This window comes from Sturnira hondurensis, unplaced genomic scaffold, assembly GCF_014824575.4.
Source record: "Sturnira hondurensis isolate 20B ecotype Veracruz unplaced genomic scaffold, ASM1482457v3 Scaffold0001221, whole genome shotgun sequence".
NCBI classification, from domain to species: Eukaryota; Metazoa; Chordata; class Mammalia; order Chiroptera; family Phyllostomidae; genus Sturnira; species Sturnira hondurensis.
Window position 1 is genome coordinate 3,153,751 of NW_028073852.1, and position 26,256 is coordinate 3,180,006.

General features: G+C 59.7%; 1 protein-coding gene across 3 annotated transcripts in view; it reads right to left on the reverse strand.

The window, feature by feature from the left end:
- Window positions 1–26,256, reverse strand: part of SEC14L1 (SEC14 like lipid binding 1) — a 62,303-nt gene that overhangs the window by 9,194 nt on the left and 26,853 nt on the right. For 2 of the 3 annotated variants that reach the window (XM_037064626.1, XM_037064633.1), the window contains 14 exons: window positions 24,885–25,034; window positions 24,651–24,782; window positions 23,636–23,764; window positions 22,695–22,929; window positions 21,448–21,557; window positions 19,897–20,086; window positions 18,135–18,223; window positions 16,995–17,065; window positions 15,932–16,103; window positions 15,478–15,612; window positions 13,440–13,574; window positions 11,239–11,490; window positions 10,012–10,190; window positions 9,622–9,723 (listed from right to left, as the gene is read on the reverse strand). In XM_037064626.1, the coding sequence (XP_036920521.1) occupies window positions 9,622–9,723; window positions 10,012–10,190; window positions 11,239–11,490; window positions 13,440–13,574; window positions 15,478–15,612; window positions 15,932–16,103; window positions 16,995–17,065; window positions 18,135–18,223; window positions 19,897–20,086; window positions 21,448–21,557; window positions 22,695–22,929; window positions 23,636–23,764; window positions 24,651–24,782; window positions 24,885–25,034 (2,081 nt within the window). Of the gene's footprint in view, window positions 1–7,568; window positions 8,077–9,621; window positions 9,724–10,011; window positions 10,191–11,238; window positions 11,491–13,439; window positions 13,575–15,477; window positions 15,613–15,931; window positions 16,104–16,994; window positions 17,066–18,134; window positions 18,224–19,896; window positions 20,087–21,447; window positions 21,558–22,694; window positions 22,930–23,635; window positions 23,765–24,650; window positions 24,783–24,884; window positions 25,035–26,256 lie in introns of those variants that run through there. The other variant, XM_037064631.1, reaches the window with a different exon arrangement.

Consider the following 26,256-nt stretch of genomic DNA (forward strand, 5'->3'; position numbering starts at 1 on the left):
AGGGCTCAGTGGTGACGGAGGGGGTGTCAAAGGGACCAGATGGATGGAGAGCAGGTATCCTGGGTCAGCGTGGCCCTGTGTCCCAGAGCCACCTGCTGCTACACACACACCTGGACCAAAGGCCTTGGCCGGCAGAGGGAGGCCGGGGCCTGCAGGCCAGGCCTGCCTGTCACCTGGGCACAGGGAAGCTGCGAGTCCGAGTCCGGGACTCCACGTCTGCCCCCTCACACACGCTGTCTTGTGCCGTCCCAGAGCAGCCCTCAAGGGGACAGGGGTGCAGGCTGTTCGGTGTGCATGACCTGGACACCCCACTGCGGTGCTGTCCACGTCCCTCAGCACAGCGCCACCTACAGACGTTCCCGCCACAGTCCAACCTCCTCCTAATCACTGCTTCTTCACCCCTGCCCTCCAGGTCAGGGGCAATGTCAAGGGACCAAGCATGTGACAGCATGAGGAAACGGTCGGTCACCCGAGCCAGCCTCTTCCACCGCCGCTGTCACACAAAAGGGGCTTGTGCTGAGTACCGGAGACGTAAGAGTCTGGCCCACCGCACACCAGGCACCGTCCTCGGTGGACCCTCGTCGGACAAGCTGGCTGCCACCAGACACGAGAACCTGAACGCAGGCTGGCCACGCACAAAGTGACCTTGGAGACGACTGCTAATTTCGTCAGCTACTGGGCTGTCTGGAGCGGGAAAACGTGCTGTTTGGAGATCTGTGACCTCAGGTACTTGAGGTGGAAGTGTCACAAAGACAGGAACTTTGAAATGATTTAGGGGAAACCAGACGAAGCAACTGTGGCGGATGTTAGCCGTCGTCAAATGCGGACGATGGATACAGAGGCGCTCCTAACACTGCTGGGTGTGCTTTTCCATGTTTAAAAGCTTTCATGATAGAGGGTTTTTTTAACTTTTAATAAAAACGGAGTGCGGATCCCATGGAGGACGTGGCTGGAGAGGACGTGTTGTGCTGAATAAACGCACAGAGGTGACAACAGAGAGCGACGGATGGCACTCAACCTGAGGGAGACACGGCAGGGGAAGTCCCCCGTGGGGCCTGGGGGGCCGTGTGCTCTCTGGCAGCAAAGCCCTTGATGTCCTCAGGGGTCCCGTTTTCACTCAGGATTTCCCACACCCCACTGCCCATGCTGCTTGGGGGAGCCGATGACCTGGAATGGCACAGAGCAGGGCCCAGGCCTCCGCAGGCTGGGAGGGTGGGAGAGAGCCGGACGGCACAGGGGACAGCTGGTGACAACACCCAGCAGGGTCAGGACTAGAGGAAAGAGGAGGCCTAGGGGCCTGGCGGGTGGATCAGCTGCGATCACCTCCCAGGAGCTGAACCCTGAGCCTGTGACCGGAAGGACCCAAGTCTACCCTGACTCATCGTCACCATCTGCCTCCTCTCGGCCGCTGATATTTATAGCACACTCGCTGAGTGTGCCCTAGGCTCGGCATCACGCGCCGTGCTCACCAGCTTCCTGTCACCCACAGAATAACCCTCTCGAGATTTAAAGAGGCCTGAGAGCTTCCCCAAGGTCGTGCAACCAGTCAGTGTCCGGACTGAGGACTGGGGGGCTGAGGATGTGGGCAACTGGCCCCCGGCAGGGAGTCAGCCACAGTGAGGTGGCCAGAGTCTTGGTCTGCAGACACCCAGCCCAGCTTCCAGGACAGCCGCACTTCAGGGGCAGGACATGGAGCTCGCCCCGGGCTCCGGGGACGCGCTGGGGTACAGAACAAAACCCAGCTGGCTGTCAGATGCCATCCCAGGGAGGCAGAATGGGCTGAAAATAGAACTAATGTTCCGCTCATTTGCATGCAATTTTCCTCCAATTTGCACACCCTGTGCCAGGGTCGCCGACTCTAGGATTATAAAATCAAGCGCATGGACGAGTTTGTGCGCCCTGGCCTAGTACAGACAAACTCGGTCCTTTGGGTATGTCCAATCACCCCTAAACCAATCACACACACGCACACACACACACACACACGCGCGTGCTTCTATTCTCACTTCCAAGTAAGTGTTCATGCTTTAAGAAAATTCCACACTGTGTCTCAGCAAGCGGCCTCAGGGAAGCCTGGCCTCACAAAAGCGAGCTTCCCGGGGCTCCTTCCCGCTGCCTCCCCAGCACGCGTGCCAACCATGGCCCGAGCACAACACTGCAGAAGGAAGGGGTCACGGAGCCGGCTGGACACCGCCCCATCACACATCAGAGTTCCCAGTGGGCACTAAGCGACGACAGTGGCAATGAAGTCGCCCCACAAAGCTCAGCAGGACAGCTGTCCCAGCACCGCCATTACCTAGAGGTGAGCCCTTCCCTGGCCGGTCTGCAAGCCCAGGCTGCTGACCTGGAAGCCTGCGCTCCCCGTGCAGAGTCCAAGCTGGGGCCTGGCGTTCAGGCGCACTTGGCTTTGGGCAGCCTCATCTCCACCCCACCTGCACCTGCACAACCTCTGGGACTTCTCTCCATACAGGAACTCCGGTGGCACCTTTTGTGAAAGTTGTGTCAGCTGCTGCAGTGGCGGCAAACAGTGCGCCAATCAGGGCGCCCCAAGCCAGAGGCCGCGCCCCAGCGCCAGCACCTGGGCCTGCTCCGCTGCTCCAGGCACACGTCCTAACCTCTCTGGGGGGCAGTTTCTTCCTTCGAGCCCGAAATCTATTTAGATCAGAGCACCAATTTTCAACCGGGAACGGTTTTGCCCACCCCGGGGGGACAGCGGGCAACGTCTGGCGACAGTGCTGGTTGCCACAACCAGTGGGTGCTGGCAGCTAGAGGGTGGGGGACCGGTGCTGCTCAATGTCCTGCACTGCACAGGACGGCCCCATGGCAAAGAATGACCCCGCCCAGAGCCGAAATCCCCGCCACTCTGAGCCGATGTTGCCCACTTATCAGGACGACAGGACGGGGGGGAAAGGCCACCATTGGCCTTTGGGGGGCAGGACTCCAAGTGTGGTGGTGGAGGCGGCTCACTGCCCACTGTGCTCGAGGCCTCCCGGTGGATCCAGAGCACCCGATGGGCACCCGACAGGCACCCGCAGAAGCTTCCTCCCGCTCTGGGAACAGTGGAGGACCAGGGAGGAGCTGGTGGCCCAGCCTGGGGCGCAGGGAGCTGGGAGCTCGGGGTCAGAACGTGAGGCTTGGGGGTCCCCAGTGTCAGGTGACTACGGAGGCACAGACCGAGCTTCCTATGGACAGCCCTGTTGCCCAGGCTTCTGGGGGACAGGCAGGGGCCCCCGGCCGACTGACACTACAGGCCTTCCACAGGTGCCCACCGTGCGTCTCTGGAGACAGAGAAGGCAATACCCTCTATCATCTCTCCCCAGAAACCTGCGGTGCCCCTGGCAGACCGGTGCGGGTGACCAGACCCACACAGGGTCTGGAGCGACCACCAGTCACAGAGGCCCCGAAACCCGCCCCCCGAACCCCAGAGGGGAGCTGGGGCTCCGCCGCAGAGCACCCCCTCTGGGCTCCCGTCGGCACTTCCCGTTCGGCTCTCTCTTGTGATTTCCCGATCCAAACAGCTTCCTGGGAGGCAGGCCTACGTGTTCAGAAACGAGACTATGAAACCGACCCCTGGTTCTCGGGAGGCTGCGGCTGGTGCATGCGGCTGGTGCAGGGAACAGAGGTGAGGGGCGGGCTGGGTGTGGGGGCGGCACACTGCCTGCAGGGGGCGCCGCTGCAAAGGGCGGCAGACACGCAGTCCTTCAGGAAAGGCCCCTCTCCACACCCCGGCCGTGGCAGGGGGTGCCAGAAGGTATCCAAGCGAACACCTGCGTTCCTCGGCACGCGCACCATGGTCTCTTCCCGCCACATTTCAGCACTTTTACCTGTCTGCCCTGGGGCCCTGCTACTCCCTCTCCTGTCCTGTGTCAGTGCCTGCGGGGTTTCCCCGGGCCTGTGCAGGGGCTGGGCCCCGGCTCCGTCCCGCAGCAGCTGAAAAGGCAGGAGAACCATTGAGGACTCATCATAAGTCACCACCTCGCTTTGTACACGGAAATCATCGGGTGCGTGACAGATCTCAACGTAAACAACAAAAAAAACCCATCTAGGAAAGTACCACAAAAGAAGTAGAATTTAATGTGGGGGAGTCCTCTTTAATGAGCTATAAAAAGACAATACACTTGACGTCATAAAGATGAGTTTTCTGAACAAAAGAAAAAAAAGGCCGGCACCAAACGACCAGTCCACTTGCAGCTGTCACCCTGGGTTGACTGTCACCATCCGGCCTCTGGCGCCAGGGGCATGCCCAAGGACAAGTGAGGAACCCGGGGCTGTGGGGAACGCCAATACATGACGGCAAGAACCAGCGAGTAATGGGTGACCAGGAGACCATCTGCCCCCGGGAGGGCCAGGGGGCACTGCCCTGAAGATGTGGAAGGCTTTCGAGTGGAAAAGGTTGGTGGCCAGGTCAGAAAAGGGACAGAGGGGGTGGACAGGCTGTAAGAAGTGCGGGACGGACAATGAGACACGGGGAGGGGGCTGAAGCAGGGGCAGGCCAGCGCGCTCAGAGAAGCACGCACTCATTACACGCAGGCTCGTGCTCCCGTAGGACCAGGAGCGGCCTGGGTGCGTCAGCAGACACCCCCCCGTCATGCACCCTCTGGGAGTGGGGATGAGGTGTGGGATGGGGGAAAGGGAACCAGGAGGCAGGCGGTGGGAGGGACAACAGAGTGAGAGAGGGAACATTTTAATTTGTTTTGAAGATTTTATTTATTTATTTTTAAACAGAGGAGAAGGGAAGAGAGGGAGAGGAACATCAGTGTGCGGTTGCCTCCTGTGCACCTCCCACTGGGGACCAGGCCCGAAACCCAGGCATGTGCCCTGACTGGGAATCGAACCGTCGACCCTGTGGTTCCCAGGCTGGCGCTCAATCCCCTGAGCCACACCAGCCAGGGCAGAGGAGACATTTTTCCTATTGTTCTCCCCGTCTTCTGTTTGAAATTTCACCTCCAGGAAGCATGTTTTTATGGTAAAAACCAATTACTTTTTAAAAAGTGACTCGTCACTGAAGGCTGGGTTCATCACATGGCCAGGTCACATCCACACATCCATTAGCCCGCACGCCCCTTGTGAGGGAGGACTGCAGCAGCCTGAGGGCTGAGCTGATGGGAGGGCAGCACCCTGGGGAGGGGTCTGCAGGTCCTGGGGATGGAGGTGGGCTCCCCCCAGTGTGCTGGGGCCACATCCGCCAGCTGAACAGATGCCCCCCCACCTTGGGGCACAGTGGGTTTGCTCTCCAGCCTGCGTGTAGACCGGCCCCAGGGCCAAGAGGAGTGGGCCGGGCAGGCGGGCAGAGGGTCCTCAGGAAGGGCTGGGGGCCACGTTGTCCCGACTGCTGCTCGCCGACGCCCCACCTGTGCCCTCTAACCTGGGACGTGGGTTTTGCTGGACACCAGCTCCCGGCTCGCTCTCCCTTTCCCAGAAGGTCTTCATCACTCCACCAACTTTCCGCACGAAGCTCGCCCTTCGAAAAGCGTGACTTCCCTCCACAGATGCGTCAGCATCGTTTTCTTTACACTTGATCTTAGCCAAAAGGCCGAGAAGCGATACCATCGTTTTCTTTAAAATTGGGCATTTTGAGCCGTGACCGGTGTGTGGCTCAGTGGGTCGGGCATCGTCCTGCGCAGTGAAAGGCCACAGCTCAATCCCCAGTCCGGGCACGTGCCTGGGGTGCAAGTTTAGTCCCCAGTCAGGGTGTGTACAAGAGGCAGCTGATCAAGGTTTCTCTCACAAGGTTTCTCTCCCTCTCTCTAAAACTAAATAAAGAAAATCTCAAAAATATAAAACCCAGCACCTTGGCTAAAACGCCCCTTGGCGCCGGTCACCCTCGGGTGCTCCCCTTCCTCGCCGGCCTTCGCTTCTCCCCTCTCCCCTCCTGACGCCTTGCCTCTCCTCCTTCGTGCCCTGCGCTTCCCCGAAAAGCCCTCTGTGAACCGCTTCACTTCCAGCCCCCGAAACCCAGTCTTCGTTCCGTTCCCCGTGGTTTTTTCGTTCACCTCTAACCGAGTCCCGTCCCGCGCGTCTGAGCCCTCCCTCCGCACCTGCTCTCGTGGCTGCAGGACGGCGTGCTCCTCGTTCTCCCTTCGTTCCCGCCCGACGTCTGAGGCTTTCCTGGTGCTTGTTAAGTGTTGGTAAAACACACCCATTCGCCGCAGCCCGGTCGTCTTCCCGCCCCGTCCCCTGCCCTGCCAAGTTGTCATTCCACCCCCCACCCCGTTTTCCTGTCACGCGCAGGAAGCCCGGGCAGGTCAGTGGGCACTCACCCACAGGGCTGGACTGTTCCCGCCACTCGCCTCTCAGCAGCCACCCTCGGCGCCCCTGGCCACCCATGGGCACGGCTCCGGGCCAGCCACCCACCGGCTGAAACCTGGCCGCTGCGCTTGCTCTCCCATGCCCGGACCCCACTGTGTGACTCGAGGGGCCTGTGCGAGTCGGGTCTGTGCCTGTTTGGAGTTCATAGGGACCTGCTGTCCCGGGGTTCGCTGCGGTGGGGTGTCTGGGACAAACCAGCCACAGTCCCTGCACGCACAGTTCAGCTCTCCATGGGATTCAGGTTTTGCAGTCCACCTGCTGTTCCCATGGGGACACCACCACCAACGTCGAGGAGTCCCAGGCTGGGGGGCCCGAACCTGTTCAAACAAGTGACTCACAGGTCTGCCCCCCGACACCAGTGAGGACACCCCTGCCCTGACTCAGGCACCAGACGCGCCTCAGGCTCCACCAGCGTTCTGCAGGACTGCTGGGAAACGGCACGGATTTAAGGGCAAGCGCTCGGGGAGCTCTGGCGGCCCAGCGTGAGGACACGATGACTGTCTCTGGGACTCTACACCGCACGGCAGCACCCGGGGACACTCAGCAGATGCCTTGCAGGTCACAGACGCTCACCTGTTTTTCAGCCACCTCTGGCTGCCACCGGGAGCCACATGATGCTACACCGAAGGCCCGACCCGACAGGCAGACACGCACTGGAGTGTGAGGGGGACTTGTGCAGAGGCCGCGCTTCCCTCGGGAACAGCTAAGTCATCGTGAGTCATCACAGCACCGAGGTCGAAAGGAGCAGGTCAGCTGTCTAGACCCCTGGGGACGCACGCCTACCTAAGGGCACGTTCAGGGGGCACTTGCTTCCCACTCCGAGTCCCAGCCAGTCCCCGTGGCGGGATCCCACGGAGGACGGACACTGACTAGGGGGGCGAATGACATCACAGCTCCTGATGGGGGGAGGCAGGCAGGCGAGGAGTGAGGGACGCGGTGGCCCAGGTGTCTGAAGGTGCGCACCTGCCTGTTCCGTTTGCTCTGAGGCCAAGGAAACACCACCTCGGGCACCTCGGGCACCTCGCTGTCATTCGTGTTTGACTGTGGTGCAGTTGAAGAAAAACTACAGCACATCTTCTGGAAGCGGGGGACCCGGGAGCCCCGGGCGCCCTGCCTGCAGGGCGGCGCATGTGCTGGGACTTCCGGAACACCCGGCCCAGGCTGCGGGCTCTCTGCGCCCACCCTGCAGTCGCCACGGCCTCTGAAGAGGGACCCCTCTTCCAGGGAGACTTTGCAGTAACAAAAAGACATCTGTTTTCTTCAAACAGTTCACATTTATTATCGATAACAATAAAAAATCTTGTAAAGACTATCAGTATTGTGTTACCAAGAGTGAGGTAATATGTTTACAAAACATTTACAGAACTTGATAGGTAAATAATGCATTTGGGGAGAAAGTGAATGAAGACACTCGTCACGGAGGGGAAACCCCAGGACTCACTAGTGCTGGCAAAGGCAGGAGGACAGCAGCTGCCAAAGGCGTGCGGGGCGCCGAGGCCCGCCCCACAGCTCCCGCACAAGGAGAGTGGCCGAGTGATGACGAGCAACCCGCAGGCGCCAGCAAGTCCTGTGCTTTGAACTCTTAAAGACGCGTTCAACCCTTGGGGGTAAAACAGGGCCACTTCCAAATCAACTTAAAAAGACCAGATCTTCCGACTGGGGTGGGGGGGCGGTCTGGCTGAGACCCAGACAGCTCTACAACATCCCCAGGCCGCTGTGCACTGTTGAGGGAAGTGGTTTCTTGGCAGCGGTCAGCAAAATCGCCATCTGAGACACACACAGAGAGAAAGAGAGACAGAGAGAGAGAGAAGGGACCACCTTCAGGTCCTCGGAACTTGGACACAAGAAGCACCAGATGGAAGCAGCAACGGACCCTACTGTGCTTTCTGGAAACAAGCCTCTAGGTGCCAAGAAGGGGCTTCTCTTCTCGGAGGAAAATACCCGCTGTGTGCAGGCAGGAGTGAGCACCTCCCTGCCCAGGAGAGCGGGCTGCCCTGCTCCTCGGAGCCCCCCTGACACCTCTGCTCTGGGCCCCACGAACACCCACCAACGCCTCCAGCGCAGACGAGACGACGCAGCCCAGGACCTGCAGGCCGCACACACACACCTCAGCCTCAAAGGCTCTGCCTCTGCCACACAGGACACCGCACGTCACGCTCATTGAGAGAGTAACCGGATGCAACACGGGTGAACTCGCAAATAACCAGCCTTTCCCATAAAAAGCCCAAACCTGAGGGCCACTATGAGACAGAACAGGCTTTGTAAGTGGGAACAGAAAGAAAATGTAAAAGGCAAACCAATCTCCTATCTGCTTGGTTCCTGGGAAGAATCTCATGACACGGACCAAGGACCCCCCTGCGAGGGTCCTTGCAGCCCCACACGGCCACGGCCAGACCCGTGTGCGCACACAGCCCGGAGTCCACATCCTCCCACAGAGACGCAGGCGGGGCTCCGACGAGCCACGCGCCCTCCTGAGGCAGCCGTGTCGTGCGACCCATGCTCAGCCAGAGTGAGTGAACACCAGAGCTGCAACGTGGCCAGCGCGAGTGTCTTCCGGCCACCCTCCCAGGCCTGGAAGGGCCACCCAGGACCTGACGCTGTGAAGCCCGAGGGCGCCAGGGAGGAGAGCCGGACCGGCTCAGAGCCGACAGCGCAGGCAGGGGAGCAGCGCGCCAGAGGGAGGAGGGAGCGCGCCCCGCAGCCGGCCCCGCCCAGGAAACGCCTGCTCTGAAGGACTGAGCAGATCAGAAGAGGAGGAGAGACAATCATGTTCAGTGATGGCGGTGTCTTCCTGGCACCACCGGGCGCCCCTTGACCCACCAGCACGGACGTGAGAACCGCGCCTCCCTCCGCCAGGGAGCCGGGCTGTCACTGCGAGCAGGCGGAAGGCGGGGGCTGCAGGCGGGGGCAAGTCGGCAGCTCCTGCCCTGTGTGGGAAGGTGAGGCCACCTCTGCAGTGCGGTGCAGAGCTTCGTCCGCTAGCAGACAGTGTGGAGGTTACGTGGGACATTTTTTGCATCGACATTTGAGACAAAGTCAAGCTCTGGATTAGCACATAAACGACTTTCTTTCCCGACAGCCCTTGCGCTCTGGCTTGACTCTGTGCAGGCTGCATACGAAATCTATGGCTATGGAGTCAGAGTCAGAGTCAGAACTGCTTGTCGAGACGGCAAGTCAGGGTCAGTGACTACAGCTACCATCTCGAGAGCTACCTGCTACCTAGGGGGTGGAGGCATCGGCACACTGTGGCCATGGGCGGGCGGTGTGCGGGGCCTGTCCGAGGCGGCGGCGGCAGCGGCGGTACAGCACTACCTGGAAGCCGTGGAGCTGGAGTGGGACTGGCTGGAGGAGGTGGTGGCGGCACTCAGCTGGGAGAAGCCGCTGTGGCTGGACTCCAGGCTGGTCATGGAGCCTCTGCAGACAGCACAGGGAGGGGACGAGGTGTGAGGACCAAGAGACACCCAGCCGCCCCTCCCCGTCTGCCGGACTCCCCACCAGTGCCCTGCTCTCCGCCCCCACCCCACTCTGCAAGCCCCTACTCCCCACCAGCAGCACTTACAAAGCAGCACAGCCAGGCAGGGCCCCCCAGGGACGAGGCCCCGCCCACCCTTGGACACAGGTAACATGGTGAGCTGGCAATGAGTGGCCCAAAGGCCACTTCCGCCTGCACCCACGCTTCCCCGGCCTTGCCGGAGCCCGTACCTGAAATCCTCAGACCCGATCACTTCGGTGTAGTACATCACTTTGCACTTGTGTGAGGAGACCTGCAGCGAGGCCAGCATGTCATCCATGCGGGGCAGGCTGGTGGCGGCACACGCTGGCATGCTGTGGAACTTCCACTGCAGGATGTAGAAGCCCGGCCACCTTGTCACGTGGGAGCCCTGAAACGAGTCAGGCAGAGCCAGCTGAGGCGGCCTCCCTTCCGAGCCCCTGCCGGGCAGTGGGTCTGGCAAAGCCGAGGGTGCCGCCTTGGACTCAGCAGTGGTCACTGACCATCTGGACAAGTGAAAGGCCTGCTACTCAGGCTCACTAGCAGGGTCGGTCCCAGCCAGGCGTCTGCCAGGTGCTGGAAAAGTGACGGGGAGTAGCACTCTGAGTGTGCCCGCCCCAACGACCAGGACGGAAGACCTCAAGCAGGGCCCTTACTCAGCCTTGAGAAGGTCAGAAAGGTCATCTGGACCGGGCTTCCAATGATCTGACCAGCACGTTCTAGGTTAAGAGGATGGCCATCTAAAACCAAATGTCAGCCTGTGAGAATTACCTCCTCCGTTAATTCTGCAATTAAAGGCTGGGATGCAGCTTAAGATGTCTGCTAGTCCGAAACTCAGAAAGACCCTTCCTTGTGCTCTGCCTCACGCCACCAGGACACCGAAAACCAAAATGGCAGCAACCCCCGCATCTGCTCTGAGGGCCAAGGCACCCAGACCTGCCGTGCCGAGCACGCACGCTCAGAATAACCAGCTACTGCTCAACCAGCAGACTGACGGAGCATTTTCCCACGATCGGAATGCTCGGTAATGACAGCTCATAGTCCCCTAGGCACTTGTGTCTCTCACTTCTATTTAGAGAGACTTCCCTCGGAAGGAAGCAAGCAGAACACGGTCAAGGGCGCGCTGGGGGGAGTCTCTGAACCCCAGCTGTGCGCACACCATGCCTGCCCCCACCCCGAGGAGCCCTGGTGAACACACGCTGAGGAGCACTCGAGTACCTGGCACAGGAGTCATAGATTCTATCCCAAAGCCCCTCAGGTCTGAGTCCTTTTTCCCCAAAGACTCGTTTGGCTCCTGGAGTCTCTCTGACGGAATTGGAACCAGATAGGCCCAGCCCACATCCCAGTGACAGACGGCATTGTGCGCAGGGCAGGAGCGAGGTGACAGACCCCCTCCCTGAGACAGAGCCGGAGCACTGCTGCGTCACAGCCGGCCTCACCTGCACGCTTTCCCCCTCTTTGCAAGTCAGGGGCGACTCCACCATGCTGTAGTCTCGGCCCAGCTGCCAGGCCCTGTCTATCAGCTGCACGTTGTTCCCTCCTGGGGAGGTGATGCTGTGCGCCCCCAGCGAGTCCTTCTTGGGAGGCTGCGGGGACCTCTTGGAGTGATAGATGTTAAAGACGATGTCCCCTTTACACACGTCAAAATCCCAGGTGATCACCGAAGAGGCGTCCACGATCTGAATGAGGATCTGGAAAGGCAGGGGCCGCGTCAACGACCGAGGGGGCCGCCCTGCGTCGGGAGGTGGTGTGCCCGCTCCGCACGCTCTGCACCCGTGGTCCCCGCAACCGTCCAGGCCGCCAATCCCAGGCTCCTGCTCCATGTCCCGGGCCTGGTCTGTGCAGGCCACAGCTTCCCACGCCCGCCATTTCAGCCGAGCTCTGAAACACTGAGTCCCGACTGTAAAAAACGTCTCAGCAAGACAAAGAAGACAGCCCTGGCCGGTTGCTCCGTTGGTGGGGTGTCACCCCACAACCTGAAAGCTTGTGGGTTCAGTCTCTGGTCGGGGCCCTCACAAAAGACAACCAATTGATGTCTCTCTCCTTCACTTCGCCCCTCTCTGAAATTAACGAGCAAGTCCGTGGTGAGGACTGAAAACACACACACACGGGACATAAGGCAAGACGGTGTGCAGGTGGCACCCACCGGTGAACAGGGGCCCAGGGAGGTGGGAGTCAGACCGAGAGCACAAGGGGAGGGACGAAGCGTTTTGGGGAGGCGCCTCTGTTTGCAGCAGGACAGCGGCGGCCAGCTGGGTACAGGAGGGAGCCACGGGGCATGGGGCATGGGGCATGGGGGAAGGGCAAGGGCTGAGTGCTGATCTGAATCTGCGTCGTACCTGGCGCCCACTTCAAGGTTCCCAACAGGGAGTGATCGAAGTCACAATCCTTTTGGAGGATTGCTGTGGGAGTAACTGAGAATGAAACCCCCGGGAAAGCTGGGCACTCTCTAAAAATCCCAGCAGCAGCCAGAGCTGCGTGCTCCCTCCACGTGCCGGCTCTGTGGGGCGAGCAGGCTCCTCCTCCCACCGCACCGCTGCCTTCTCTCGCCGCCGCGGGGTGTCTGTGCAGAACACACTCCACAGAGCACAGGGGTCCCATCGAAGGACGGTGGGGGCCCCGAGGCCCAGCCCACTCACTCTCCTCTGCCCAGTCGCTCCCCGGGCGGCTCTTCTGACATGAGCCCCCAGCTGACAAGCACCCTCTTTGCTTCCTGAACAATGGGGACGCTTAATCCGGCCTTCACTCCAGACGGGTCACTGCCCTTGGTTTGTGCTTTCCCAGGCCCCACGTCGGAAATGGAGTTCCTGAGTTCTGATGAAGAAACCCGGCAAACCACTTCCACACTCTCTGACTCCCAAGCTCCATCCCGTGGACAAGGGCGACAGTGACCTCAGAGGGGAGAAGGAGAGCTCTGCCGCCTAGTCAGAAACACAAACAATCCTCCAGACACAGGAGTGGAGACCCGAGGCCCCACCGAGGCTGGCAACTTTCACCGCTGCCTGTTCAAACCACAGCGGCAGCACCCGCCTGCCCTGCCGGGGACGGGCAGGCCACCCCAGGAGGCACAGTGACAAGGACAGACAGCACTGGCTGAGTCGGGTGGCTGCTCTGGCCGGGAGGCAGCCAGGGCTCCGCTCCTGGCCACGGCCACAGGCCAAGCCAGGAGCCCAATCTCTGAGGGCCACTGTGCAGTACCACCGTCCTCCCCACAGCCGGGGCTCAGGAAAGGGCGACTCGGGTGGGAGTCCCTCCCACCTCAGGCCACCCACGATGTCCCAGGACACACAGTGAGCGTAACAACCCAGGAAGGCCCTTGCTTCTGCGCCACAACGCGAAAGCAAAAGGGGAGATCGCTCCTCACTCCACTAAACCAACAAATATACAGACGTTCCTTCAAAAATATAAGTAACCAAAACCCAGTCAAAAACAGGAAAAATGAGGTTGGTCCCAGGTAACCGTAAGCAAACCAAACCCGCGTGCCCACTCCCCGCGCACAGCCCCGTGTCCTGTAATCCTGCAGGCTGTGCAGCAGAATTACAACGGAGACCGGCAGGAGTGGTGGCCCTCCGGAGCCAAGTCCGCCAGGGCAACCCACCCATGGGCTCTGGGGCCCCACCCACCCGCCCGGCGCACACACCTCGTGCGGGGCTCCTTTGAACACGCTGGCGGACTGGTAGATGGTCTCGGTCCAGAGCTTGAGGTCCTCGTTCTCCAGCTCCTCCGCAGTCCGGTACAGGGACTTGGGAACCAGGCCGCCCTCCGGCACTTCACACTGGAAAGGAAGACAGCGAGGCGCTGAGACGAGCCAGTGTGCCGGCTCCCCAGCCGTCCCACCACAGGCCACACGCTGCAGCTACGGGGCTGACTCCCCGGTGCTGCCAAGGAACGGGACCCTGGCAGTGGCATCGCTTCGGTCAGACTTGGCAACGCCACTTCAAAACGCACGTGTAAAACACATGTGCCGTGCTTTACAGAAATGGGAACGAGCTGAAGCTGATCCGCCAGAGTTCACACTGATGTGGTTGAAGCACCAGACTAAATTACTAACCCTGGTTTACAGGAGAGTTACAAGTGTTCGCTCTGCACTGGAAAGGAAAACATTATGCTAGGTAAGGGGGTTATTCTCAGCAGCTACAGGCATTATTTTTATTACGTGCAATTAGTCAAGACATGCAATCAATGAGGACAGCTCCGTGTCCAGCGAGCCGAGTCCTCAGTCAGTAACACCAGCCACAGAACCACGAAGCAGAGCAGCTCCTGAGTCCGCCGGGGGCAGGCCCGGCCCAGTCCGAGTCTGCACGCCTCGCACGTTTCCTGGCTGGCCCTGTACGACGACTCCACTCCCAGCCCGGGGAGGTGACTGCACGGAGCGCGTCCGTGACTGGAGGAGCCCTGTCGCGGCCAGACGTCCCATCAGAAGACTTCGTGCTGGCACGTGGGGGAAGCGGAAGTGAGGCCGCCTCTTCCGCAGCAGCAGCAGGAGCAAGGAGAGGAGAGGAGCCTCGAAGGCCGGAGTGTGGGGACCTCCCTCAGCTGTGGGGACCCCGCTGTGGGGCGTCATGGCGGTCAGAGTAACGAACGCAGGCACCGGGGTCAGGACGCAAGCACACCCTCCCCTTCGGCCCAGCTCCTCTGTCCCCAGGAGGAGCAACCACGCAGGGGCTCTCTAACGTGACCTCAGTGGGAAGGTCACGGGCACTTGGAAAGTGAGGGTCCTGTGACTCACCTGTCCCTCTGCTGTGACACCCCTACAACTCTCGGCAGCAGAACTGCGGACTTGGGTGGGCCCAGTCTGAACGCCATTGAAAGCCCCCTAACCATCCAGACAGGTCTCCCTAGAAGCACCCACCTGAGCAGGACACAGGTGCCAAGCCCACGCATGCGCGTCCGGGAAGGGAACTTCATTCACTGTAAGAACGAGCGAGCCCTTTCTCTAAGGAGACCCTGGAGGGGGCGCCATGCCTCCTGGTGGCTCTGGCCGTCACTTCGGCCCCATCTAGGGCCTACTCCAGGCTCCGGCGTCCTTCACCCTCATGGCAGGCAGGGGAGCCCCGGGGGGGGGGGTGCTGAGGGCACCAAACCCCTCGGATTCCCTCTTCACAGGAAGGGCCCAGAAGCAGAGGCAGCTGCCTGACAGCCTAGCAATCCAATGCGTCAAAAATCCCACATTACGTATGAGAGAACTACTTCCCTTAATTCGTCCCCTTTAACATGCTATCCTGATTCACTGTCAACGGAGAAACGTTTCTGAGAACCACTTTGATATTTTAAGTGTCTTCAAAAATGCACAGCTCCTCCCACCCAGGGAGGACATAATAAAAATAATGCCTGTAGCTGCTGAGAATAACCCCCTTACCTAGCATAATGTTTCCCTTTTCAGTGCAGAGTGAACACTTGTCCTCCCACCAGCTAAAACAGCCGATTCACACCAGCCGAGCGAATACACCAGCTGCTATCAGGGCAGATCCTGAAACGAGCTCTGGCCAGGTTCAACAATGAGGAAATGTGTGTGTTATCAAAAATTACCCAAACGGTGGATCCGAAAGTTGCCAGACAAAAACAGTAGAAACAAAACAAACAATCCAAACTGGCAGTTCTGAAAATCATCTGCCCACACCAGCACCTGCTGCGTGCCTGGCACGCAGGCCCCGCCCCACAGCGAAAAAGGGGCCTACCATGCACTCTCCGCCCAGGAAGTCGGGGATGATCTCCTTGTCGATATAGTCCAGCAGGCCTCCGGGGCCCTGGTAGTCGTTCCCCGCGTAAATCAGGAACTTCCTCCTGGTGTTGTCGTCGATGAACGGGCTGACCTGTGAGGAAGGGAGACGCTGGTACCCTTCTTTGCCCGCCGCCCGACTCCCGGAAGCTAGAGTGACGAGGGGAGGCTGTGAATGAGGGAAGGGGACTGGGATTCCGGGACTGTCTTTGTGGGGTCCATCTGCGTGGCCTTAGACCCGCGGGGGTTCTTTCTTCCCTTAACGACTTGAGAAACGTTATGTCTTTCCACGGTAACTTTGTTCCTAACTGGCCGGGACTTAAAGGCACAGACACGTGGTCACAAATGTGTGTGTGTGTTGCCTGTCTGCCTTCCAAACGCCCACAGGTGCTGCGCAACAGCATCCGACCCACCAGCGTCCAGAGGACAGGGAACACGCGGGGCGCCCGCAGGATCAGCAGGCGGCCCAGTGTCTCGGGGTAGTTGGCCTCCACCACTTCGATGATGCGGAGCAGGGCCTTCACGCCGGGTCTCCACAGGTGGCGCATGTTCAGCCCCTCCAGGTCCACCAGGCAGGTCCAGGAGCTGCGGGCATGCAGACGTGTTACTCCACGGACACACGCTGAGCAAATGGCGGGGGGCAGTCCCCAGGGCTACGCTTGCTTCTTGATGTGACCAAGTAACCATCATGGCCTCTCCCCACACAGGAGTGATTCGACCGCCAGGCTATGAACGGCACCCACATCTGCCGCGTAAGGCAGGCGGGGTCAGTGCGGCGGGCCCACCCCTGCCCTCTCCGCACGGATGGTGCCTAAAACCCCCGCTCTGATGTGCTCAGGGACCCAGCCGAGAGGCACGCGCTGTGCCTGATGGGCTGGGCCACTTCTGCTGGCCCCACGGGCAGTATCTGCCCGGAATGCAGTGTGACTAACTGCACTAAGCTATTCTTCCCCAAGCGTCCCCGAAGTCGAGCGCCATTGCGGGAGCTGAGCACACAGCGCGAATGAACAAAACCTCAACCCTGCCCCGGGACCCCGCCCCCCGCACACACTCTGCTCAGGGCGACCTCGGACCCCCACACTCCAACCCAGCCCACCTGGCAGCTGTGGAACTCGGGAGCACAGCGGGGTCCCCCCTTCCTCACCAAAAGCGAACAATGAAGTGCAGAAAGCAAAACCCGAAACCCTGGGCCCCCAAGGGCCACGCAGACAAAGCAGACAGGCCACGCCACGCAGCCTGGGGACGGCAATGCGCAGGGCTAAAGAACAGCGAAACCCGGCAACCACCCCGCAAAACCGACCACATTGCATGCTTATCTGTCTTCTACCTTTTTGAACACCATGGAAAACAGTAAACTAGTTAGACTTGGCTCTAAAAATCTAGAAATCAAACCCGATTTGCGTTCTAGAACTCAACAAGGAACGTTTAAGTCCCACTCTCCACAAGCGGGAAGGAGAAACGAGGCCGCGCACCTACCTGATGGGCCGGCCAAAGACCTTGGTGTTCTCCTCGCAGCGCCTGAGCCCCTCCTCGTTGACGGACAGCACCTGCACGTGCAAGGCCCCAAAACCCCATCAGCCGAGGATGGCGCCCCCCTGCATCCACGGCACGACGCATTCGGGATGAGCACGTAAGCCAAAGACGTCATCCATTCAGCTTTTCTGATACACACAGACACAACCCCGACGGAACGGCTCTCTCCGAAAACAGTGAGTGCTGTCCCCTGTGGCTAAAGTGACAGCTACCTGAGTGAGGTCACGGTTAGGAGGCGGCCTCCGATGATGGGCAGGGAGGGTGTGACTCACCACCTGTCTTCAGAACAAGCACCTCCAGAACCGTGGAGGCAAGTGTCCGCTGAGAGGGGACACTGTGATGCCACCTGGACCAGCCAAGGGGAAGGCGGTGCCAGCGCTAACCTTGAGCATGACTGCAGGCACACCATTTGCACACAGACCCTCCCGTGACAGCCGCCCATCCACACAGTCGTGACCTTCCTCTGCACATGTGGTGCGTGTGGGAGTACCTGCACACACTACATGCACAAGCCCACCCCCGCGGGGACGGCTTGCTGGCTCCCCGGCAAAATGCCACCAGCGGGGGAGCCTCGGGGGAACTGCGTCATTGCTGCACCTTCCAGCACTGCTGCGTTTCTGTTCCGGGGCCTCGTTCTCCTTTCAGAACTGCCTGGCCTGAGCAGGCTTGGGGGCGCGGGCCCTGAATCGGGTGTGGGGAGAGGGCGTGCACCTTGTCCAGGTGGGAGGCACGCGGGGCCTGGGTGGAGGAGGTGCCACTGGGGAGACTGGTACAGAGGTCAAAAAGTCAAGGTGGGAGGGCAGGGGCCCATTTGGGGGTGAAGGTCAGGATGCCTCAGAACCCGCTCCCGAGCGGTCTTCTCGGGTGGTCACAGTGATGTTCCTCATGGATGCTCTCTTGTGAGAAATGTATTTATAACTTTGGGGCCCGCTCTTGAAATGTTTCAAATACAGGAATGGGCTTTCCTTCCTAATTACAGAAGCAGCACGGGCTTGCTCTCATGGGACAAGGGCCCTCCGCAGTCCCACTGGCAGAGAAAGGAGGGAGGCCCAGACGCAGCCTGACGCCCAGCCCAGCACTTACGTATCTCAGCAGAGCCTCCTCTCCGAGGGCTCTCACCAAGCCCTTGGTGTCCATCTGCCCCAGCCTCAGCACGTAGAGGGGCCGCCCGTCTGCGGGAGGGAGAAGGAGAGGCATTAGTACCGGCACCGGCCCACCACGGAGCCGAGGAGGCACGCCTGAGCCCCCAACCAGGCAGCCTGCTCTCTTGTGTTCCCGACGGGCTCTGAGCTCACGCCACCTGAGGGGCAGCAGCAGCTTCCGTGGGTGCCGGAGGTTCCCCTGACCTTTCCCCAAAAACACTGGAAAAGGAAGAAGAGAAGCCACCAACAGAGCAGTCAGCAGGGTCACGGAGACAGCTCTGCATGGGTGAGGGCCCAAGAGGGCCAAGCCTCTGTCCAGCCCCCCCATGGTGCTAACCACGTGGCCTGGGCCCAGCCCCTCACTTGCACAACCAGGGGCTGAGCAGAGAGCGCCGACTCCCAGCGGCAGGGGGACATGGGGTCCAAACACGGAGTGCCCTTTCTCCCTCATTCCACAGATGAGCCAAAGTTCAAGGACAAGAGTGTTCAAAACCCAGCTTCCTGTAATCCCTACCCTCAGACCCAGGATGAATGAGGACTTTCTAAAATCTTAAATCCGTAAGGGCAGGACACCACATGTTGGCTCTGCTTCTTCCCGTCCTGGAAGGCTAGTGGGTGGGGCATGAGGGACCCTGACTCCTCATAGAGATCCCTGTCCCCGTGAGCCAGCTACACAGAGGGGATGGCCTTAGTGGCCAGTGTGCCCCTGGAGTCAGGGGTTCCCAGATTCCAGCCACCAAGGAGCGGCAGAAGGGGCAGGGATGGATTCTGCTCAGAAAAGACCCTGAGGCGCCCTCTGCTGTCAGGGAGGGGGGGTTGGCGCTGCACCGGCCCCCACGCCCCCGCCCCCGCCCCCGACACAGGGCCCACACTCTCCCCGGGGGCATGCTGCGGATGGCATGGGTTCAGGTCTGTTCTACCTAACCCAGAGGGCAGTTCTGGGCTCCCAAACCTTGTAAAATGAAAGTTTATAAACAGTCTCTCCCAACGTGAATAAGGTCCATTTATTTGTTCACGTTTGCCTGGGTCAGGGCCACAGGCCAGTCGGAGCCGCTCAGGTCTGACAGGCCCTGTCCGGGGGGCGGGCTCCAGGACCCGCCAGGGGCCTCCTCCGTGTTTGGGATGCCCCTCTGCCCACTGCCACTCGGAGTGAGTCGGGACACGGGGAGTGGACCTATGACAACGCAAGCATCCCCACAGGGCACGAGACGTAAAGAGTCGAGTCCACGTCACTCTTCCTTTCAAGCGTGTCACTGTCCTTGGCGTTCGTTCTGCCCACCCCCAAACAGAGCCCAGGTCTCCACTGTTCTGACGTGAAAGCCTGGCTGCACGTCTTCACAGATGAGCGCAGGGGCCGCGGTCACTGCAAAGCCCCTTCACCACACTGCGCCCTGGAGAGAGCTGCCCTCGACGCTCTGGTTCTTTAGGGACTGTGTGTCCCCAAACCACGTCTGACTGAGGGAGGGACTGAAGTAACTCACCCGAGGGCCCCGTGGGCCCCGAGGAAGAAGCGGACAGCCGCAGCCCTTCCTCCTCTCCTGCCCCTCTGGGCGGGGCCGTTTCCAGGAGGGGCAGGAGTACAGGCGCGCTGTGGTGAGACCAGCACCCCTGGTTCGGGCGGGGGTGGGGCCGTGCACACAGGGGCCCCTGCGGCCTGTGGAAGGAAGTCCCCGAGTTGGGCCCCAGACGCCGCGCCCCCGCACCTTTGTCGTGGTGGTGCCAGCCCCCCGCGTAGTAGTCCTGCAGGACCTGGGGCGGGCGCCAGGTGTCCAGGATGTAGTCCACCTGGTGCTGCTTCCGCCAGGTCAGGGACTGGCACAAGACCTCCCGCGCCTTGTCCATGTGGAAGTCCCGGGCACGCAGGAATCGGAGAATATGCTCATCTTTGGGGATCTGCGGGGGGAGAGGCGTTTCTGAGCGGCGCTCAGTGTCGGGGAAGGAGAGCAAGTCACCGAGGGAATCAGACTCTGAACCCTCCCTTCTCATCGAGAGTGGGCTGCGTCGCCGCCCTATTTAAATGTAGCCTTAACGCTTCAGAGAAGCAGCAGCGTCAGTCAGAAAACCCTCACAAAAGTTCCACTTTCTTCTCAGCAAAGGAGAGTGAAGGCATCCATTTCTCAAACACCAAATGCTGCGAACCCCCCGCGCCGACCTGGGTACCACTGCCACTGGCGTGGTGCGCCTTCTCTGTGGGTGTGCGTGTGTGGGTGTGCGTGTGCACACGCACCTTTGAGCAGTTAGAAAGGGGTGTCAGCGTGGCCGACGGCGGTGGCCCTCCTCACGTGCAGCAGGCTCCCCTGGACAGGTTCCACTGCCGGCCAGTGACGGGCCACCGCCTGGGGGACACCCGAGGCTGTGCCATGTCGGAGCCCCACCAGGCCTGCCATCCTCCTCCACGGCCACGGGCTCACTGGTCCCCAGGAGTGGCACCGTGGGGGGAGGTGCAGCCGCCTGGCGAAACGGCACCGAGACAGAACCCCTCGGAAAGCAGCACCCCGCAAGGACATGGGTGAGAACGTGGGTTCTGGAAGCAAACGGCCTGGCCCCCAACCCTGGCCCTGCCACTCACTCGCCCTGAGACCTGCAGTGAGTCACTAGCCATCTCTGTGCCGCACCTTCCCTGGGGGTACGACTAGGGTGATAAAAATCGCACCCATCGCACAGGGCTGCTGGCAGGACTTAAGACCGATCCTGAAATGGTGTCTAGCACACCGCCGATGCCCCCAAACAGCAGCAGTGCCCTTGCTGCGGCTGTGTTCTCAACAGGTGACACCGAGCCCTGACCTTGCTCCAGCAACCAGGACAGATGACAAAGGAGGGCGGCAACTGCACGTGACCCCCGGCTTCTCCCCACTAAGCGTGGCCAGGAGCAAGCTGGGCACCCAAACGCGCCTCCGCTCAGCACTGAGCCCCAGCAGGCAGTTCCTCGTGAGGCTAAAACCTCCCCAAACCTCCAAATCGAAGCACAAACATTTGCAATCCCTGAACAATCTGTGACCTCCTTCCAAACCTGCTATGCATGTGACTGTTTTCCAGCAAGTTAACTCTGTAAAACCCAGAAAAGCACAGCTAATTATACTTAGAAGGGCACCACAAGGGACTTGATGCCACCCAGAGACACACATGCAAGGACTTTTAGATTGGAAGGGACAGTGCCACCAGCTAGGGCAGCCGCAGGCATTCACTCCAGGCACTGCGGACAGGGCGGGCCCCAGTCCCACGGACGGCACTGCCGCCCACGGGCCGAGTCTCACTTTGCCCTTGTGCGTTTCCTGTAGCCACTGGCGAAGCCGGATCAGGCAGCTCTCCTGAAGGGGGGTCAGGTCGCCCAGGTACCTCTTGATGTAGTCGGCGTCCAGTTTGTCTGGAACGGAAGTCACACGAGGTCATTTACAACGAGAATGCTGACCAGAAGGGTTCCAGAGTCCTGCTCAGGGAGGCTGATGTGCGGCCCAACTCTGTGCCACTGCGGGGACTACAGACGGCCACCAGCCACCCTGGCAGCCCTCAAGGACAGCGGCTCAGTCACACCCTGACGGTGCCACAGGCAAACTTGCTGAATCTGCTCTATTCCCTGGCTGCCGGCAGGTTGCCTCTGCTGGTAAAATCTCAACACCACTCGCGATGGAAGGACAGCTCTACCGGACACCCGGCGACTTGGAACCTGAAGTTTTATGTAAAACTATGAAATAACCAAATGAACGGACCTAAACCTGTTTTGAATGGAGCTGTGCTCGAGAACACAGGAAACCTCTCTCGTGATGCAGTAACATCAACTGAAAAATGAGGTATAAAATAAGTACAGCAAAGAGAAGTCACAGGGTGCAAAAACGCATGTCCCCCAACCAGGGAGACGCCTGCCGCCTGTCGCCCACGGAGAGCGGGCAGACGGCACGGTCCGGCCGCGGAGCAGAACGCAGCGAAAGACTGATGCCGGAGGGTTAACAAGGCTCCTGAAGGGCAGGGTTTTCTTACTGTACAACAGGTGGCCGTCTGAGAATCAACGAGGGGTGTGAGAGCATGCGGATGCGTGTGCAACACACGAGAGGCAGCCCAGCACAGTAGCTGGAAGCACTGCCACCCACAGCGGTGTGCCTCTGTGGGAACCACCCTTCCCCTGCGCCCAGGGAGGCGTCCCCTCCCTGACAGGCACCACTGCCCCCGGCGCTCAGGGACAGTGCTGCTGGCCGATTACGTCCGAGACCCTGGTTGCTACCTGCTTTCGCTCATGATGCCTTCGCCTACGTAAAATACACAGAAACCAGTTTCTGCTGTCATAACTTCACAAAATCCTTCCTGCCCTTAAAATAAAAACCTGTTTCTTCACGGGGAGAAAAAGTCAAACAAACAAGTTCTACAGGCTGGAGGAAGAGGGCCAGCACCCAGGTCTCCTTATCTCTTACGTAACATCTCGTGTCCTGGGGGGCCCAGAGCAGGCAGAGGGAACAGACAGGAAATGAAAGCACATCACTGGCTCGTCCTGCTCCCAGGGTGAACCCACCGTCAGGGGTTCCCACGGCGGGCTCGGCGGCCCCGCTCGCGCTGCCGAGGGCCTCGCTGCTCAGCCCTTCCTTCTGCGCAGCCTCTGGGACCACGACGGCCAGCACCGCTGCCTGTTTCCTGCACAAGGCGGACGTCTCGGCAGAGGGCGCGAGCTGGGGCGGGGCCCAGCGGGGCACAAACGTTATGCCTTCCTCTTCCAACTGGTGGAGGTAGTATTCGATTATTTCTTTTCCCTTTATAAAACAAAACCAACTTTAAGGTTAGTATATACTGAACATTCAAATTATTCACCCCTCGCAGGTTTTCACAACACTACTAAAAACTGAACTGCTTTAGAATAAGCAGAAAAAGTTGAGTGCCTTTGCGTTTTTGTTTTTCACATTCCACCTCCTCTTCTCCAAAGGTCCAGGAAATGACACGGAGAGAGCAAGCCTCCGTGACTAATGGGAGCACGGGCACCACGCTCGCACGCAACATGCGCTTCGTGTCTCCAAGCAAATTCCTCCCGGAGCCTCGCGCATGGAAGACGACTTCCCGAAGCAGTCGCAACCCCGCACCGACATGCGTCGGAGTCCAGAGCCGCAGCGACCGTGAGCAGCAGCCCAAACGAGGCGAGCTCTTCTGTGCAGGGGGGCCCCCGACCGGCCGCCTGGTCAGCAGGCCCTTTGGTGGCGCCTGGGGCTGCCGCTGTCGGTGCGCTGGCAGCTCTGGCGTGTCCAAGCCCAGGACGCCACGCTGGGGGCTGCGAGCTCCTCCTTACCTCCACCCCCCCGGCCTTCCGCTCCCGGGGCCGTGAGGCACAGGGAGCGGCGGAACCCCCCCTCTTCAGGAAGAGCGGTGTCCCTGACCCACCCGTGCCAGCCTCCCCAAAGACTGCAGGCTCGAATGAGCCCGGGGATGCCTGCCCACCCTTTGCCATGAAACCCAAGACAGACTCACTTTTTTAATGTTGCTGGTGTACTGTTTCATTGCGATTTTCTCCACTGCACTTTCAAAGCCAAAGAAAGACTTGATGTCTAAACTCGCAGACTGTTCGAAACAGGTCCAGTCTTCATTTTCAGGGTGAACCTGCAGGCGAGCGAGAAAATGTTCCACTAATTAACTGACAAGTGGGAATATCGTTTGTCTGCTCCTCAACCGACTGGTTACGAGGAGAAAACACTTGTTTTACTAATACTGTTATTAGCACGGAAGCAGCAAAATTACAGAAGTCCAAAATCATGAAAAAACGAAAATAATATTCCTAGAATATTCTAAACATGACTGGACAAGTCACCCTTGGTTCACTCGCTCACCGTATTTACTGAGCGCTGTTCTCCCCCCCACACAAACAAAGACCCCTGGCTCATGAAGCTCTCAGTCCAGCAGCAGAAGACACCCGCCACGACTGTGACAGGTAAGAAACCGTGCCACTGTCGGGGGACAGAGTCATGGGAAACCAGCAAAGGTGGAGCAGCGCTAAAGCCAGAGTTGCGGGGGATGAGGCGCAGACTGCAGGGGGGGCTCAGCCTCAGCGAGAGGGGAGTCTGAGCAAAGGTGGAGGAGGGGAGGGTGGGGGGCGGAGCCCTGCAGGCCGTTAGGGCGGTGCCTAAGGGCCTGAGGGGGCTTATGCACACAGACAGCAGGGGTGTGACTTCCTGAGTGAAATGCCGAGATGCTGCTGGTTCTGAGACCAGAGACAGTGACATGACATGCCACTCTGGAATCCCCGTCCCAGCAGGGATCCAGGAGGGCACTGTCACAGCCGAGGTGACAACGCACACCTGAGGGAGGTGCTGGGACGGGGGTGAGCAGTGAAGGCGTGGGGCGGGCCGGTGTATGGCGCCACTCCCGGAGGTTGCAGTGTGGCGGCCCCTTCAGCCTCCATCTCTGAGGGCCGGTGTGAGCCGGAGCAGCGGCGGCGCAGGAAGGCAGGACCCACGGGGGCCGCGCCACAGCCGAGGGCGGTACTCACGGTGTAGCAGCAGTGCTCCTTAATGACCACCCGATTGGCGAACGTCTCGTTGTGGGCCTCGATGTGCAAAGTGCGCTCTCGAGCATTCAGCGAGTTTTTCTGGACAAAATAAACGTAGTCGACTCCTGCAATCTTTAAAAAAGAAACAGAGAAGGGCTCATCAGTACCAGCCAAGGGCAGGGGAAGCCGTGTGCGAGGTGCAGTTGGTCGTGGGCGCCCCGGGGCCGCGCTCACCTTTTTCAGCAGCCTGGGCGCGTCTATGTCCAGCTTGCAGCGTCTTTCCACCACATGGATTGCCCCGTCCTCGCTCTGGAACTCGTTCACAATGTCGCTGTCCACGAACATCGGAATCAGAGGGCACGTAGGGAACCTCCTTTCGTAGGCCTGGGATGCATTTGACAACAGAGGGGTGACAGCTCGCCAGTGACTCTCCTGCAGCCAGACCGTCTCCCACGTGCACACCCCAGCTACTCCCGCCCTCCCGCCCTCCCTGAGAACACGCGGGGCTCGTGGGCTGGAAGCCTCCACAGGGCAGAGGCCGACCCCCCCACGTGGATGCAGAGGTTCCACAGCATTCTATCCACACCCCGGCCTGACCTTTACTTGTAGCAAGATTTTAAAACCTACACAGGAAGGCAAAAGAACAGAAACCGTTTCTGAGAGAGTAAATTGGGAGGAATCGCTGCATCACCGGATTCAGGCCTGCTGTACACAAGCCACAGTAACGCAGGCCCTACGGTGACAACAGACAAATAGACGTGGAGATCGACGGACGGAGCAGACAGCCGTGAACTGACCCTCAACAACAGACCCCACTGACTTCTGACAGGTGCAAAGGCGATTCTGGAGGCAGAGGGGCCTTTCCACAAGCATCGTGGGAGACTGCACACCCACGGGCCCGCCCTAACCACCACCAAATTGTAGCAAAGACAAACTCTCCAGGGATCGCGGAGCTATACATTTTTGAAATATTCTTGGAATGACAGAACTGTAGAAATGGAGAAGTAATATCTCAGTGGTTGCCAGGGGTGAAGGAAGGGTGGGGCTGGGGGAGCCAGCGTCCTGGACCTGGGGCGTCCGTGTCCTGGCTGTGCAGGCTTCTCAAGGTGCTTCCACGGGGCATGCGGGGGAGGAGCACATGGGATCTCTCCACATTACTGCCTGAGAATAATACTAATGGACTGTGAGCCCACAATGATCTGCAAATAAACCATTTAGTTAAACAAGAAAGCGAAAGACTTGCTACATATAGGAAGGTCTGTCTGGGGAAGTCCAGCCATTGTTAATATAACAAGAACTGTTTGCGGGACATCAATGTACCTGGCAGCCCAGGAGAGTGGGCTGGAATGCGCATGTGTGCACAGTGACGACTTCACTGTACTAGTCAGTGGGGGCGGTACACACCGTTGAGTGAGCACGTGTACTGTGTGGCCATCACATTCAAAATGAATGAGTAGGGCAACGAATCTGCATTAAATTTTGCATTTAGCTTAACATTCCTCAGCGGAAACAAGTCGGCTGATTCAGCAGCTATGGCTGCAGGCAACAGGTGACCAGCAGCTTCATCCCTACAACACGCCCGCTCACGCATCATGTCTCACCCAAA